We start from the raw sequence: 16135 nt of genomic DNA, 5'->3' as shown, positions 1-16135 counted from the left end.
ACGTGGAGAGGGTTGATGTGTTCTATGGACGTTTTGTTTATTTACCCTCATGTCCCCTCTCTTCTTATTATTATCTCTCTTTTTTCTCTCAGAAACCACAGAGAGGGGAGAATGCTTTGTGTTTGACCCAGATAAATTGCAGTGTGTGTGTGTGTGTGTGTGTGTGTGTGTGTGTGTGTGAGAGAGAGAGAGAGAGAGAGAGAGAGAGAGAGAGAGAGAGAGAGAGAGAGAGAGAGAGAGAAAATAAAATTGTGCACCTGTTCATGTGTATTTAGCAAAGTGCTGATACAAAATCAAAAGGACTTTATCATTTGCTTACAGGTCATTACCCTAGCACAAAGATCCAATCGGTTGAGTAGTGTTAAATATTACACTACTGCACAGACCCCACATTTAAATACATACTATTTTCATTATATCTGTTCAGAAAAAAATTACAAAAGAAACCCCCTGATGGCTGTTTAACATACTATATTTAAAGTAGGGACCAAATGTCTGAGACAACTAATGAAAATACTTCTCTAGTAATTTATAATAGCATCATAACAATTTGAGTAAATAGTTTAACTGAAAAAGTAAACCTAATATTTGGTTTGTCCCCATTTTGTTTTAATGACTGCATGCACTTGAGCTGGCATGGACTCCACAAATCCCAATGTGATCTGAGAATGATCCAAAGAACATCTTGTGTCTTTCAATGAAGTAAGAAAATGGTCGGTGTCACAAATTTGCTTACATTTGATTAGTTACGTAGATAGTGCTGAATTTGACATTTTCTACTTTCTACATTTTACATCATAAGTTTTCTTTGTTTTACATTCAACTAATAAAAATAAAGAAAAAAGACAGAGAGAAATAATACCACAACATTAAAAAAGTAAAATTTATATTTCTTATTTTACTGGTAATATGTTCAGTGTGCAAAATTTGCCATCAGAGGGCATTGCAGCATTTCGTGCGAGCCAGAATATCTCCAGGTTCAATGGGCCAATGGTGGATTTTGATTCTGTTTGTATTAGCATAAAAATAAAACATATTTTGTATAAAAGTATAACATTTTGTCTATAAAAGTAAGGAATAATCTTAAAGATTTTAACTTTTTTTTTTTTTTTTTGTGACTCAATGTTTGCAGCACTAGTCACAGTCAGTCTCGACGCATTAATCATTGTCAATTCCAAAAATCTGACTTAGAATACGCAAATGTCACAGCATGTGACCAGATAAAACACTGACAATAGATGACGTTGACCGGTGGATGTCAGTACAAGTGGTAATCATTTGTGAAATCCTGCCACGCATTAAATTATAAAAGTCTCAAAAAGGCTTCTATAGTGGAATGACCTTCAGCTCTCTTGAGAAACTGGAATCTCCCACAAGAAAAAAAGCTTCTATGCACATTCATCACTCGCTCATAACCTTAAAACACTGTATGATGAATTACATTTTGACGAATTAACTGGATGTAACTCAAAATATTCACACACACACACACACGTTTACTTATGAATATGAGGACATACTGTACAATAAACTCTTGTTTTTATATAAAGCTAATAATTATTATTATAGACTAGCCCTTAGCCTAACCTAAATATTTAATATCACAGTTGGAACTGGATGAAGCTCAGCATAGATGCCATTTAAGAAAAGCTTCATCTGGCATAGATGATGCAGGAAAACAAGGAGCAGGAATGTGATCCAAGACCAGAACTCTAAAATGTGTGTGTGTGTGTGTGTGTGTGTGTGTGTGTGTGTGTGTGTGTGTGTGTGTGTGTCAATTCTACTTTATCCAATTAATTATTATATTATGATATTTTCTTATCAGATGCTTAAAGGTGTGTTCTCACCCAAAACTGATTGGATCACTTCAAAAGATTTGGATTAAATGACTGGAGTTTTATGGTTTAATTTTATGCTACTTTCTGCAGCTTTAAAATTTTGGTCACCATTCACTTGCATTGTATGGACATACAAAACTGTATAGAATTCTAGATTGTAGATTCTTCTAAAAATCTTTGTTTGTGTTCTGCAGAAGAAAGAAAACACTGGGATGGCATGAGGGTGAGTAAATGATGTGAGAATTTTATTCTATCCCTTTAAAGTTTCATCTGGACACTAGTGAACTGGTTTCCAAATTATGTATGAATTACAAAATGTACTGCACACACATGGACTAACACAGTATGCTGTGTTTTCTGATTAAATGGTGCTTATTAAATATTGTGAAAGGCTCTGGTGTCAAAGTCATCAGTGCTCACTGAGAAAGGGAGGAAAGGGTGGGAGGAGTGAGATACAAGCAGAAATATGTAGAGGTGTGATTCTCATTTTCACATGCAGACTTATTGGCCCAAAACACAAAGGGTCTCTTACACATTTCAGTCACATGTGACACACTTGCCATGACCACACACAGAGCCATATAAAGTATTAATAAATACATAGGGGAACAAACATATCACCAATTAGGTGGAGCTTTGGGTGATTTTTGTATGTATGTGTGGATAAATGAAATTATGCTGCTGAATATCTCATCAATATACATTTGTGATTATGAATGCCCATGAGTAGTAAAAGTTGTTAGATGGCTGTGGAGGTAATCTGATTTAGTCATAATTGGTTTATAATGATTGGATCACAAAAATTATAAGGAGTAGCCTTGGGATGGTGCATTCACAGGGCAAGGATCATAATTACTAAATCAACATGATGAGCAAATATCTCTCATAAACACAAAAGAAAAAAAAATGTTTTTGTAAGTGTAAAACGTCTAGGTTACAGATGTAACCTCCGTTCTCTGATGGAGGGAACGAGACGTTGTGTCGAAGAAGTGACACTAGAGGTCTCTCTTGAGCACCGAATATACCTCTGGTCTATGAAAAAAGGCAGACAGAATTTGCATGTCCCGCCCCCGGACATACAGGTATAAAGGCGGAGAAATACGTCTGTTTCATTCAGGATTTTTCTGAGGAGCCGGAAATGGTCCGGCCACAACAGTGGCTTGGCTCAGCGACGTGGCCGGGAGGACACAACATCTCGTTCCCTCCATCAGGGAATGGAGGTTACATCCGTAACCTAGATGTTCCCCGTCTGCTGCTCACTTTGACGTTGTGTCGAAGAAGCGACACTAGGGGTCAAATTTAAATCACGCCATGCGCTGAACCATGTACGTGTACTGCTGACACAGGAGCGGGCAGGTACTTGACGTGCCAAAACGACCAGCTGTATCAGACTGCACGTACCCTTCCCCAATGCCCCATGAAGTTGTCAGAATCCTTATAGTTACCCTAGAGGGGAACAAGGCGACGCTTGTCAACCAGGGAACGGGCCGAGCCTAGCCTAAGAGTACTCAAGTAGTGAGTAACTTGTTACTTTCACAAATGACATAATGGACGTTAACTCCCTACATTCTATGGTTGGGCACAAGTCCTTGGGCACTCGGACATGACAGCAATGATCGATCATGAAAACGACGATTGTTTGTGATCATGCATAATGTGACTTTTCAGGGACAATTACCTGACAACTAAACACAAACGTGTCAAAGAGAGAGCTTATTTTTAATTTTGAGATTGATTACGTTGTGGTTTTTAGGGGTGCATTAATTGTCAGAGACGTCTCATAGCAACCAAAAAAAGACGTTTTATTATCCTTTAAATGTTATAACTTTGACTCATTAATGGACATTATTTAATAAAAGTGAATGTTTGTCACTGACTGTAAACCTCTCTACCCTGTATGCCGAAATGTTTGCGTGACATAACACACACCTGCATCTCAACGAAATAGGAGTTGAAGATTTCCAAGTTTCCAAGTTAGACGTCTGACATAAAGTGTCATTCTGTTAACACATTCCACAGTTGAAAGATGGTTATTCAGACTCTCCGAGTTGAATGGAATGCTTCATGAATCATTACAGCAACAACAATATGGAGCATCGTGGATTTCCCCACAGGAGCGAACACATGGGGAAGCACGTGCTTGCACACACAGCATGTAGGTGAGTGTTTCAAACAGCTAGACAGATTGCAGCTAAATGGAACAGAATGACGTGACCGAACTTCAACTTAACCCACATATTAAAAATGCGAAGGTTAAGGCGTCTCCTGTTAAACCAACCTTGAATTGAAAATAGACAGTTCAGACAATCACTAAAAAACTGGTGCATGCTTACTAAGATTACTACGGTATCCTGAAGGAAGAACAGACAGACGTGCGTAGCACATAATTACAAAATATGATGCATTATATTTTGATTACAGAATGTTTTGTACATTTTATAACAGGTTATTTTATAACAGCTTATAATAATGTATAGACAACACACTGGAACAACAAGACGCAATGTAGCAGCCATAGACGTTTGTCAGACATATTATATATACAATTATGCACATGTCATTGCCCCTCGAGTACTCAATGCGTAATTAGTGTACTCGAGTAGACAAAATGACCAAAATGCCCATCCCTAATACATTCCATTACATAATACACATTTAACATGTATTACAGAATTATTATTCTTATTATTAATGGAAATTCTGTCATTGCAAACACAAAGAGGTTACCCCATGTGACTCTACCCTCCATAGCAACCGGGCCAATTTGGTTGCATAGAAGACCTGGCTGGAGTCACTCAGCACACCCTGGATTCTAACTCGCGACTCCATGGGTGGAAGTCAGCATCTAACTAGCTGAGCTACCCAGGCCCCACACATAAAGGAATCATAAAAGTAATCCATACTCCAGTAGTTAAATCCATATCTTCAGAAGTACCCGGATGACCTACTATTTCCAGTGAGATTCTGAAGTGCAGATCGGCTGCAATTTACTATCCCATAATCCCTCAGGAGCTGAGGCGACATCAAGTTCAAACCGCTGGATTTAAATGAATGCTGGTAAATCACAAATCGGATGGCTCTTCTCAACTGCAAGTGCTATATACACCAAGATAATTGTTCCCTGTGCTTAAATGGTGCTTGTTTAACAAACCTGAGTGGACAGTTTCGTGGTTGTTGTTCTTAGGTCATTTATTCAGGTCACGAGACAATGCCCATGTACCCGGATGAAGTGTGTCTAAACATGCATACCTAAAAGAACATACTATTTTGCTGGCAGATAAGTGCATCCATCATCAAATACAGTACATAATGTGACAGTATGCGGTTTTGGACGCAGAGATTGATTTAACCACTGCAGTCTTATGGATTTATTTTATGCTGACTTGTGTGATGTTTTTGTGCTTTAAAATGTTGGCACCCATTCACTTGCACTATATGCACCAAAAGAGCTGAGATATTCTTAATTTGAGTTCAGCAGAAGAAAGTCATACACATCTGATATAAGGGTGAGTAAATAATGAGAGAATTTGCATTTTTGGGTGAAATATCCCTTTAAGAGCTCTTGTCAGATCTGGATGAATTTATCAATAAGTACAGTGGTTTGGAATTTCTGTTAATTATTATGGTGAAAACGTGAATAATGTCCCACAGGGACATTACTGTAATGCTGAAATATAAACAAAATCAAGATCATGCTTTATTAATGCCTACTTTTGCCATTTCATAGCTTTAGTTGTTAGTTCAGTGTAGTTAAAGTTTTCAGTGTCAAAAGAATTTAGATCAGTAGTTCTGTACAGCATTAAAGCCACTCCCTAAACGCAGAGAACGCAGCCTGTGTTGGGCGCCACATGCAGAAATACTGTCTGTTTGCGCTACAGTTGTCAATTACACATTCGGCAGAGCAAAAGGCATTTACACTTAACGTGGATGTTTTCATGGATTTATATAGTTAATCAGCCCGAAGTAGTTGCAATAGTTTCCAGTTCCCCCGCGAGGGTGCAAGGTAAATGCGTAAATACTGCTCATGACATGCGGTATGCGGGACAAAGTGCACTGATATATGGCTGCACTGATTTAAAAGCGTACACTTAAAATTGTTGTCATAATAGCCCATATTTACAGAATCACCCTGAAAATGACCATCACCATGTCACAGAAAAGCCAGCTTTTTCATTAGAACCACAACTTACCTCAACATGCTGTGGTTGGAGCTGCAATTTGAATCTTGAAATATGAGATTCCGACTTGTAAATAACATTCATGTCTTTGTCGAACTTATAATTACTTTGTAGAACTTGTAAATACAACTCCGAATTCTATGAAAGCGCCAACTCGACAGTCGTGATATCATGTAAAAATAACCAATTTTGATGATTATGGCTTACAGCTTATGAAAACCCCAAATTCAGAATCTCAGAAAATTAGAATATTACATGAAATCAATAAAAAAAAAAGATTTTAAATACAGAAATGTCGGCCCTCTGAAAAGTATAATCATGCATATGTACTCAGTACTTGGTTTGGGCCCCTTTTGCATTAATTACTGCCTCAATGCGGCGTGGCATGGATGCTATCAGCCTGTGGCACTGCTGAGGTGTTATGGAAGACCAAGATGCTTCAATAGCGGCCTTCAGCTCTTCTGCATTGTTTGGTCTCATGTCTCTCATCTTTCTCTTAGCAATGCCCCATAGATTCTCTATGGGGTTCAGGTCAGGCGAGTTTGCTGGCCAATCAAGCACAGTAATACCATGGTTATTGAACCAGGTTTTGGTACTTTTGGCAGTGTGGGCAGGTGCCAAGTCCTGCTGGAAAATGAAGTCAGCATCTCCATAAAGCTTGTCTGCTGAAGGAAGCATGAAGTGCTCTAAAATGTCCCGGTAGACGGCTGCGTTGACTCTGGACTTAATAAAGCACAGTGGACCAACACCAGCCAATGACATGGCCCCCAAACCAACACAGACTGTGGAAACTTCACACTGGACTTCAAGCATCTTGGATTGTGTGACTCTCCTCTCTTTCTCCAGACTCTGGGACCTTGGTTTCCAAATGAGATGCAAAATTTGCTCTCATCAGAAAAGAGGACTTTGGACCACTGAGCAACAGACCAGTTCTTTTTTTCTTTAGCCCAGGTAAGACGTTTGACATTTGAACCCCATGTCCAGGACCCGTCTGTGTGTGATGGCTCTTGATGCAGTAACTCCAGCCTCAGTCCACTCCTTGTGAAGCTCCCCCACACATTTGAATGGCCTTTTCCTGACAATCCTCTCCAGGCTACGGTCATCCCTGCTGCTTATGCACCTTTTTCTTCCACACTTTTCCCTTCCACTTAACTTTCTATTAATGTGCTTTGATACAGCACTTTGAGGACATCCAACTTCTTTTGCAATTACCTTTTGAGGCTTTCCCTCCTTGTGGAGGGTGTCAATGATGGTTTTCTGCACAACTGTCAGGTCAGCAGTCTTCCCCATGATTGTGAATTCAACTGAACCAGACTGAGAGACCATTTAAAGGCTCAGGAACCCTTTGCAGGTGTTTAGCTGATTAGAGTGTGACACTTTGAGCCTACAATACTGAACCTTTTCACAATATTCTAATTTTCTGAGATTCTGAATTTGGGGTTTTCATAAGCTGTAAGCCATAATCATCAAAATTATATCAAAAGGCTTGAAATATCTTACTTTGCTTGTAATGAGTCTATATAATATATTAGTTTCACCTTTTAAGTTGAATTACTGAAATTAATGAACTTTTGCACGATATTCTAATTTTTAGAGTTTCAACTGTAGCTTTGGAAGATCGAGGACACGGGATGCAACAACGACATTGTCACCTGAAGCATTTTCATTGTTTTTAACATTTTGCTAGAACAAATATAGGTGAATTAATGAATTAATGTTGTAATAATATTCTGCTGTTATCAAAAAAAATATACATTTTAGCATTTTTAGTGTGGAAGGTGGGACCTGTCCATAAAGTTGTCTATTTTTGGAGCTGTGGTGTGTCGAATTTTCTACCTTGATACTATTTTTCCTTTGGTCAAGCACCTACGCTGAGCTTTTTTGGGATAGGATGTGTGTGCTTTGGTTCACTTTTTAGCATTTTAAGTGTTGCCATAGAAACATAACTTCAGAGGTTTGTGGATGGGAACAACTTTGAGTAGAATCTTTGAGTTGCAATCTCATAATTACAGTAATTTCAACACAACGTACATGCAGCATAAATCCATGAGTGTATGTGTCCAATTACAGGGAGGTTACTAAGACTAAATTAGTAGTATTGTCACGATTCCCTTGTTGTCTGCCCTGGGTTTCACTTGTCATTGTTAAATGTACTACACTTCCCAGAACCCACCTGCCATCACCACTGCCATTTTGTTCATTGTTCTCACCTGTGTCTAATTCAGTCATCACTCCCTGATTAAGCCCTGCTTTTTGTTCACTCCTTGTCGTTCGTTGAATGTTGTCAAGCCTGATCTGTGTTTCCCTGCCTGAGTTCTTAGTTTATGTTTGTTTCCCCATCGAGGGTTTTTCCTTTGTGTTTGTTTTGTATTTTGTTAATAATAAAGAAGCCTGCATTTAGATCCTCTCTCCTCGCTGCCTCATTCCTAACAGAACGACCGACCAACTATGGATCTAGCAGGGTTCCTCATGGAGGAAACACAGATCAGGCTTGACAACATTCAACGAATGACAAGGAGTGAACAAAAAGCAGGGCTTAAATAACCAGGGAGTGATGACTGAATTAGACACAGGTGAGAACAATGAACAAAATGGCAGTGGTGATGGCAGGTGGATTCTGGGAAGTGTAGTACATTTAACAATGACAAGTGAAACCCAGGGCAGACAACAAGGGAATCGTGACAAGTGTCCTACTGGTCATGTGATCCCAAAATGGCAGCCCCCATGAGGGGAACCTCAACATATAGGATAAAACAGCTTTTATAAGGTTACTGATGTGACTGGAGTCTTCATCTCATGTGAGAGCTCATAGTTTTTGTAAGACATGTTTCAAAAATGTTATTAATTTCTTTGGTATTAAAACGTTTTAATGGGGAAACACTTCTGAGTGCATCTTTAAACGTTATTTGCCAATACATTTTTACATTGTATTGAATTTTTTATTTGTCAGGGAGATCCAGGGATACACTTATTTGATAAAGCATCCTATACCTGCCTGGAAGAGTGATGAGAATACTGTGTATACATTTAGGCTGCTGTATTTTTTTTGGTCTTTCTTTAGTCCAACCTCAATAAGTGATAAACTCCTGTAACAAGACATTTAGTGCACAATTTGTGTGTATATTTGTCACAGTAAGATTCAGGGACAGTGAAATATCCTCTATGCAATTCACCTTTAATGGGGACAAAAATTCTGATTAATATTTCCTCTGCAACTGCTGACACTTTCAATAACTGCTGACCATGAAGCATTGACAATGAAGGTCTCTATTCAAAATATGTGGCATTTGAAAGGATAGACAAAGCATTCACATTCTCTCAAATATGCGCTAGTGCGACTGTTGGTTTGTGTGAGTGTGTAGGTGGAAGAGGGATGTCGCAACTTATAAGAAAGCAGTGAATAATATAAGAATATAAGAAACTTATGATGATAATGATGAAGATGATTTCCGCAAGCAGAACAAAGTCTGCATGTCTGTTGCAATTATTTGTATTCTCTTTCACATGAATCTGAACACAGTAAAACTGTAAATGAAGTCAGAACTACAATGTTATTCACTAAATATTAAACAAATATATCAGTCATATTTCTGTAATATGCATGGAGATTAGATTAGAATGTAAGAAAAATAGCCTGTGTGTATGTGTGAGTTTATGAGAGCTTGTTTGCGTAAGCGATGGATGGAAGGTGTCATTCACTACTGAGAAGCATTGACACAACTGTAGTGAGTGTGGGTGTACTCCAAACTGTCCAAATGTTTCATGTCCGCTTCAGCAAGCACACACACACTTGCTTACAAATGCAAGAACAAGTCTTACTTAAGTAAATTATCCAGATCTTCTACTGCTATTGACGAGTCATAATGTGGTTGTCAGTTGTTTTCATGATAATGGTATTATTTATTCATAATTCAAGGAATTATTCATCCTCAATGCAAGCAACCCAGATTTAATCACCTCAAAGTCTAATTTAATTTAGTATTGTAGCTGCTTGTATACAGTAAACCCATTAGACGCAATAGTGAGTTCACTGGGCTTAAAATATTGTCAGAGAAAAAAAGGTATTGATTAATGAGGACACCAGTGCTTTGGTCTATCATTAAGAGCTGTCCTGCTTTCTGAGGAATTAAAATAGAGAAATAAGAATAATTAAAAAAATGAATTAGCCTCCAATATGTTCAGAGCTGAGTTAAATTAATCTGGTAGACTTTTGTACAGCAGTAAACAAAATGTGAGGAATCAAATTAAGTGTAATAAAGCAATTAAACTAGATTAGCAAGAGAAATATGCGCTTGTCTGTGTATGAGAGAAAAAGAGAGCACTGATGATGAGGAAAGAAAGAATATTACTAAATATTTATCCGGAGAAGACTTCACTGTTGAAAAGCACTGCTTGCGACCAGTGTTGGGTAAGATATGAAAAAAAGTAATCCATTACAAATTTCGAATTACCTCTAAAAATTGTAATCATCACATCACTAATTACAGTGCATTCAGAAAGTATTCAGTCACCTTAATTTTGTTTTTCTCATTTTGTTATTTTGCAGCCTTATGCTAAAATGCTTTAAAAAAATTCACATCAATCTACACACCATACCCCATAAAAATAAAGCAAAAACCAGATTTTTGATAACTTTGCAAATGTATTAAAAAGAAAAAAATGAAATATCACATTGATATAAGTATTCAAACCCTTAACTCAATACTTAGTTGAAGCACCTTTGGCAGCGATTACAGCCTCAAGTATTTTTGGGTATGATGCAAGCTTTGCACACCTGGAATTGGGGACTTTCTACCATTCTTTTCTGCAGATCCTCTCAAGCTCTGTCAGGTTGGATGGGGACTGTCAGTGGACAAACATTTTCAGGTCTCTCCAGAGATTTTTGATTGGGCTCAAGTCCGGGCTATGGCTGGGCCACTCAAGGACATTCACAGAGTTGTTCCTAAGCCACTCTTGTGTTGTTTTGGTGTCCTTAGGGTCCTGTTGGAAGGTGAACCTTTGGTCCAGTCTGAGGTCCTGAGCTCTCTGGGTCAGGTTTTCAATAAGGATATCTCTGTATTTTGCTGCGTTCAGCTTTCCTTCAACCTGACCAGTCCCTGCCACTGAAAAACACCGCCACTGCATGATGCTACCACCACCACGCTTCACCGTTGGGATGGTACACCAGATATGACCCTTGGAATTGAGGCCAAACAGTTCAATCATCGCTTCATCAGACCAGAGACTCTTGTTTCTCACAGTCTGAGAGTCCTTTAGGTGCTTTTTCATGTGTCTTGCACTGAGGAGAGGCTTCCGTCTGGCCACTCTGCTATAAAGCCTAGATCTGTGGAGTGTTGCAGTGGTGGTTGTCCTTCTGCAAGTTTCTCCCATCTTCATACATGATCTCTGGAGCTCAACCAGAATGACCATTGGGTTCTTGGTCACCTCGCTTACCATGGCCCTTCTCCTCTGGTTGTTCCAAACTTCTTCCATTGAAGAATTATTGAGGCCACTGTGCTCTTGGGAACCTTCAGTGCAGCCAACAATTTTTGTAGCCTTCCCCAGATCTGTGCCTCAACACAATCCTGTCTCTGAGCTCTGCAGGCATATTGTTTGACCTCAAGGCTTGGTTTTTGCTCTGATATGCGTTTTCAGCTGTGAGACCTTATATAGACAGGTGTGTGCCTTTCTGAATAATAATGTTAATGTGATATGTTAATGTGTGTGTTTTTTCTTTTTAATAAATTTGCAGTTATCACAAATCTGTTTTTTGCATTTTAGCATAAGGCTGCAACTTAAAATGTGAAGGTGTCTGAATACTTTCTAAATGTACGGTACTTTACATTTTACTTTCTAAAACACACTTCACAGAGGTTTTTTTTTTTTTCTAAACCAATTCAAAATAATGTCTATATTTCCTTTTTTGTAGTTGTATACCCTTCGGCTGTCACAGTAACACAAACAGACTGTGGCATGGGGGTCGTGGTCATGTGTCGGTCTGCGGGAGAGAGAGAGTGGTAAGCCTCGTCACCTGGTTCACAATTATCCCTAACACCTGTCTCTCGTATAGTGATGTGGAGGGAGACCAAAAGGGTAGCCAGAGCATCAATGCGAGAGAGAGAGAGTGAGAGAGAGAGAGAGAGAGAGAGAGAAACAAAGAGCTGTCTGACACCTTTGTGTGTTTGTCTTTTTGTTTCAGTTCTGTATTAAATATTATTTATATTGTCAAGCCGGTTCTCGCCTCCTCCTTTCCATTAACCCCTTTACTCAGACATACAGGTACATAAAGATATGAATTCATATTATAAATGTATTGTACACAAACAATATTCTTTTAGAAATATGTAATAAATAATGACATTAAAAGTAATTACCGTAATTGAAAGTTAGTAACTGTAATCTGATTACAAGAATGTAAAATGTAATGAGTTATAGTAATCTTTGACTAAAATAGTAAGATTGCGGTAACTATGACTATGGTATCAGATCCCTCTCAACACTGCTTTATGACTTGTATTTGGTGATGATGGCAAACACCAGTAGTTTTTTCGACTGACATTGCTGACTGTGAATAGGCACTTTTACATATCTGAGGGACAGGGGGTGCCTTTCCAAACTCTAAAGGCTCAGAGAGAGAAAGAGATAGTTGCATGATAAGACAGATGTCACACACAAATAGACCTAGCAGATAGATAAAAGTGTCTGATGTGACATTAAATGGGAACAACTAAATCATTGGGGTTTTCTGAAGGACTATATCCAATTTCAGAGACTGCATATGTTAAAGTTATCTAAGCATTAACAATCCGGCACTTACAGATGTTATTCATGATATCACCCTTTCTAAAGCTTACTGTCAGCTTCATCCTGGTGAAGGACATATCAGTAATGAGATTAATTGAAGGGAATGACCAGCATGGATGACTCATAATCCTACTGGGTAATGAGCATTGAATCCTCAATCACGTACATATGTGCTTCTAAATTAAAAGTGATAAACCGCACAGACCCTTTAAATTATTTTCCAGAATAGGCTATAGTGCAAAACCTTGACACTTCTTTAGACATGAAATAATCAGCAGAGTGCATCTACGTGATTAAAAAAAGTACATTGTGTGACTCTTTAGGCTATCATACTAGATTATACAAATTCTGCACAGGCCGATGTGGACAGGTTTAGAATTAATTTGATTTGTGATGAAGCTCAAGAGACAAAGGCGAGGTGTGAGTTCAGTAGAAATGTAAATGGATGCATAAATACGTCAAGGCAATAGTGTTAATGACTTTGCGTCAATAGAACATGTCATCGTCATTATTGGGTTCGTTTTGGGGTGCCAGCTTGTCCGAGCTTGTGTGACTGCAGCGCGCGAACGCTACAAATAAAGGACGCGGGCACCTGCAAATCTTTACACCGCTCGGTAAAGAGAGAACAACCTGAACACATCATCCTCCTTCTCCTCACCAGACAAACTGAACAAACACCAGGTCATCCCAGTTCAGTTAAAGGTATTATATTTTTTATAAATCATATATATATATGTATATTGCAAGTTGTTTAGTTAATTGACATTGTAAATTCGGCACTTTTATTTCAGTATGCTAATAACAAGTGTTTTAACGTAATGGAAGGAAGGAAAGAAAGAAACATTTCTTTGTTAGCCTACAGCTCATAAATAGTCTCATTCAATGTGTGAAGAGCAGATCGCGGCTTTGAGGATGTTTCGCGGCTGGTTGCTGGTGCTGCTCTCGCTCTCGTGTGCTGGACACTCTTGCTGTGCGCTCGACTTTAACTCATTCAAAGTAAGTACGGTAAACACTTTTGTGAGGATTTTATACGTTTGTTTTGAGTGGAAAGGCGAGTATAAGATTAAAAATTGCGCAATTTTTAAAATACATCAGGCACGTGTGGCATCTGCCCCATATATTCGATTACAATAAGATTACATTTGTTAACAACATTAATTTACATGAACTAACAATGAACAATAGCAACATTTATGGCATTTAATTAAAGCTTTCATCCAATACTTGCCAAATAGTGAGCATTTTAACATACCTTTTTAACTATTATGTTATAAATGCCTAAATAAATGTTATTTATACTTGTATTAAGCATAATTTTATGTTTATAAACATAAAATTCACTCATTCATGTTTTATGTGACACTGTAGCAAAATAGATAATAAAAGTGAGATTAATAGCTGGGATTATGTCATTTTGCTGAAGTCCACGTTGTTTATATTAATTACTGGAATAAAATGCAATTACACTCACTGAGCACTTTATTAGGAACACCTGTACACCTGCTTATTCATCTGATTATCTTATCAGCCAATCGTGTGGCAGTAGTGCAGTGCATAAAATCACGCAGATACAGTTCAGAGGCTTCAGTTCATCTTCATTTTCACATTAACCATCAGAATGGAGAAAAAATGTGATCTTAGTGGTTTTGACCGTGGCATGATTGTTAGTTCCAGACAGGCTGGTTTGAGTATTTCTGTAACTGATGATCTTCTTGGATTTTCACTCTCAACATCACCGTGCAGCTGGGTTCAACTACAGTATCGCCTTCCAAAACGGTCACAAATCTAGGGGTAACCATCGATAACAAGCTAAATTTCACAGACGACATCTCAAAGACTGCAAGATCATGTAGATTTACACTCTACAATATCAGGAAAATAAGACCTTTCCTCTCTGAACATGCCACACAACTGCATGTTCAGTCACTTGTTATAACTAGACTGGACTACTGTAACTCTCTCATTGCAGGCCTTCCTGCATGTGCAATTAGACCTCTGCAATTATCCAGAATGCAGCAGCACGTCTGGTTTTTAATGAACCAAAGAGAGTGCATGTTACACCATACTTTGTCTCTCACTGGCTGCCGGTTGATGCGCGTATTAAATTCAAGGCTCTGATTCTGGCATACAAAACAGTTACTGGGTCTGCTCCAGCATACCTAAAAACATTTCTGCAGAACTACACTCCCGCTAGAAGCCTGCAGTTGGCTAAGGAATGTCGCCTTGTTGTACCAACACAAAGAGGCAACAAAACACTTTCCCTGACTTTCGGTTTCATCATAGTACGTTGGTGGAATAACCTTCACAACTCCCTCTGTGAAGCTGACTAACTGAATACTATTCTGATGATAGTGACACTTTGTAGTATGGCACTTTTCGTACCAATGTCTCCTTAAGACGATTCACTTATGTTTTCCTCTTTTGTAAGTCGCTTTGGATAAAAGCATCTGCCAAATGAATAAATGTTAATGTAATAGTCTCTACAGTTTATTCAGAATGGTGGCAAAAACAAAAAACATCCAGTGAGTGGCAATTCTGTGGATGGAAACTTCTGTTTGATAAGAGAGATAAACAGAGAATGGACAGAAATGCTACAGTAACTCAGATAACCACTCTGTACAATTGTAGTGACCAGAATAGAATCTCATAATGCACAACACGTCGAACCTTGAGGTGGATGAGCTACAACAGCTGAACACCACTTCAGGCATTTTTTTTTAGGACTATAACATTCCTAATATAGTGTTCAGTGAGTGTATTTATGTATTTACTTATGAGGAGTGTAGCCTATGCTTCCTCTTTAACATTATGCTTTTATGCTTCTTTATGGGCGGGAAAAGGCCAATCAGGTGGGCACCTGAAAATGTATGAGGACCAAGTGAATAAGGAAGACTGATGATAGGATTGGGGAGAGAGATGGACTTAATGAGTCCATTACAACCATGTTGAATCCATTAATGTGGGATCTGACTGTTAAATATGAGCTCAAACTGTGGTTCAGTCATGTGTTTACTCTGTATCATTTTACCATTCTCATGCTTTTTCCTCATTACTACCATCAAAATACCCTTTCACACACATCAGTATGCGTCACTGACATAACTGAGAATCTTCTTTATTACAAGCAGTATCACACACACATTGCAATAGCAATGTTAGTTAAAACGTTTTTTTTAATAGCCTATAGCCTCTGAAATTTGAAGTTCAAGTTCAAGTTTTATTTGTCATTCACTCTTGCTTGATTTTATGGTTATTTTGTTTGCATCACAGCATAATTTTTCCGAGCTTCTCCCTGACCACTCATAAAATATAAAAACTTGAAGACTCCAGACTGTG

General features: G+C 38.3%; 1 protein-coding gene across 1 annotated transcript in view; it reads left to right on the top strand.

Moving 5' to 3' along the window:
- Window positions 1-13424: 13424 nt before the first annotated feature.
- Window positions 13425-16135, top strand: part of tac3b (tachykinin precursor 3b) — an 8056-nt gene continuing 5345 nt past the window's right edge. The window contains exons 1-2 of the mRNA XM_052129624.1: window positions 13425-13501; window positions 13697-13795. Of these exons, the coding sequence (XP_051985584.1) occupies window positions 13712-13795 (84 nt within the window). The 5' untranslated portion in view covers window positions 13425-13501; window positions 13697-13711. The remainder of the gene's footprint in view (window positions 13502-13696; window positions 13796-16135) is intronic.

Source organism: Xyrauchen texanus, chromosome 7, assembly GCF_025860055.1.
Source record: "Xyrauchen texanus isolate HMW12.3.18 chromosome 7, RBS_HiC_50CHRs, whole genome shotgun sequence".
In the NCBI taxonomy this organism is placed as follows: Eukaryota; Metazoa; Chordata; class Actinopteri; order Cypriniformes; family Catostomidae; genus Xyrauchen; species Xyrauchen texanus.
Note: the sequence above shows the minus strand (reverse complement) of the source record. Positions and strands in the feature narration are given on the sequence as shown.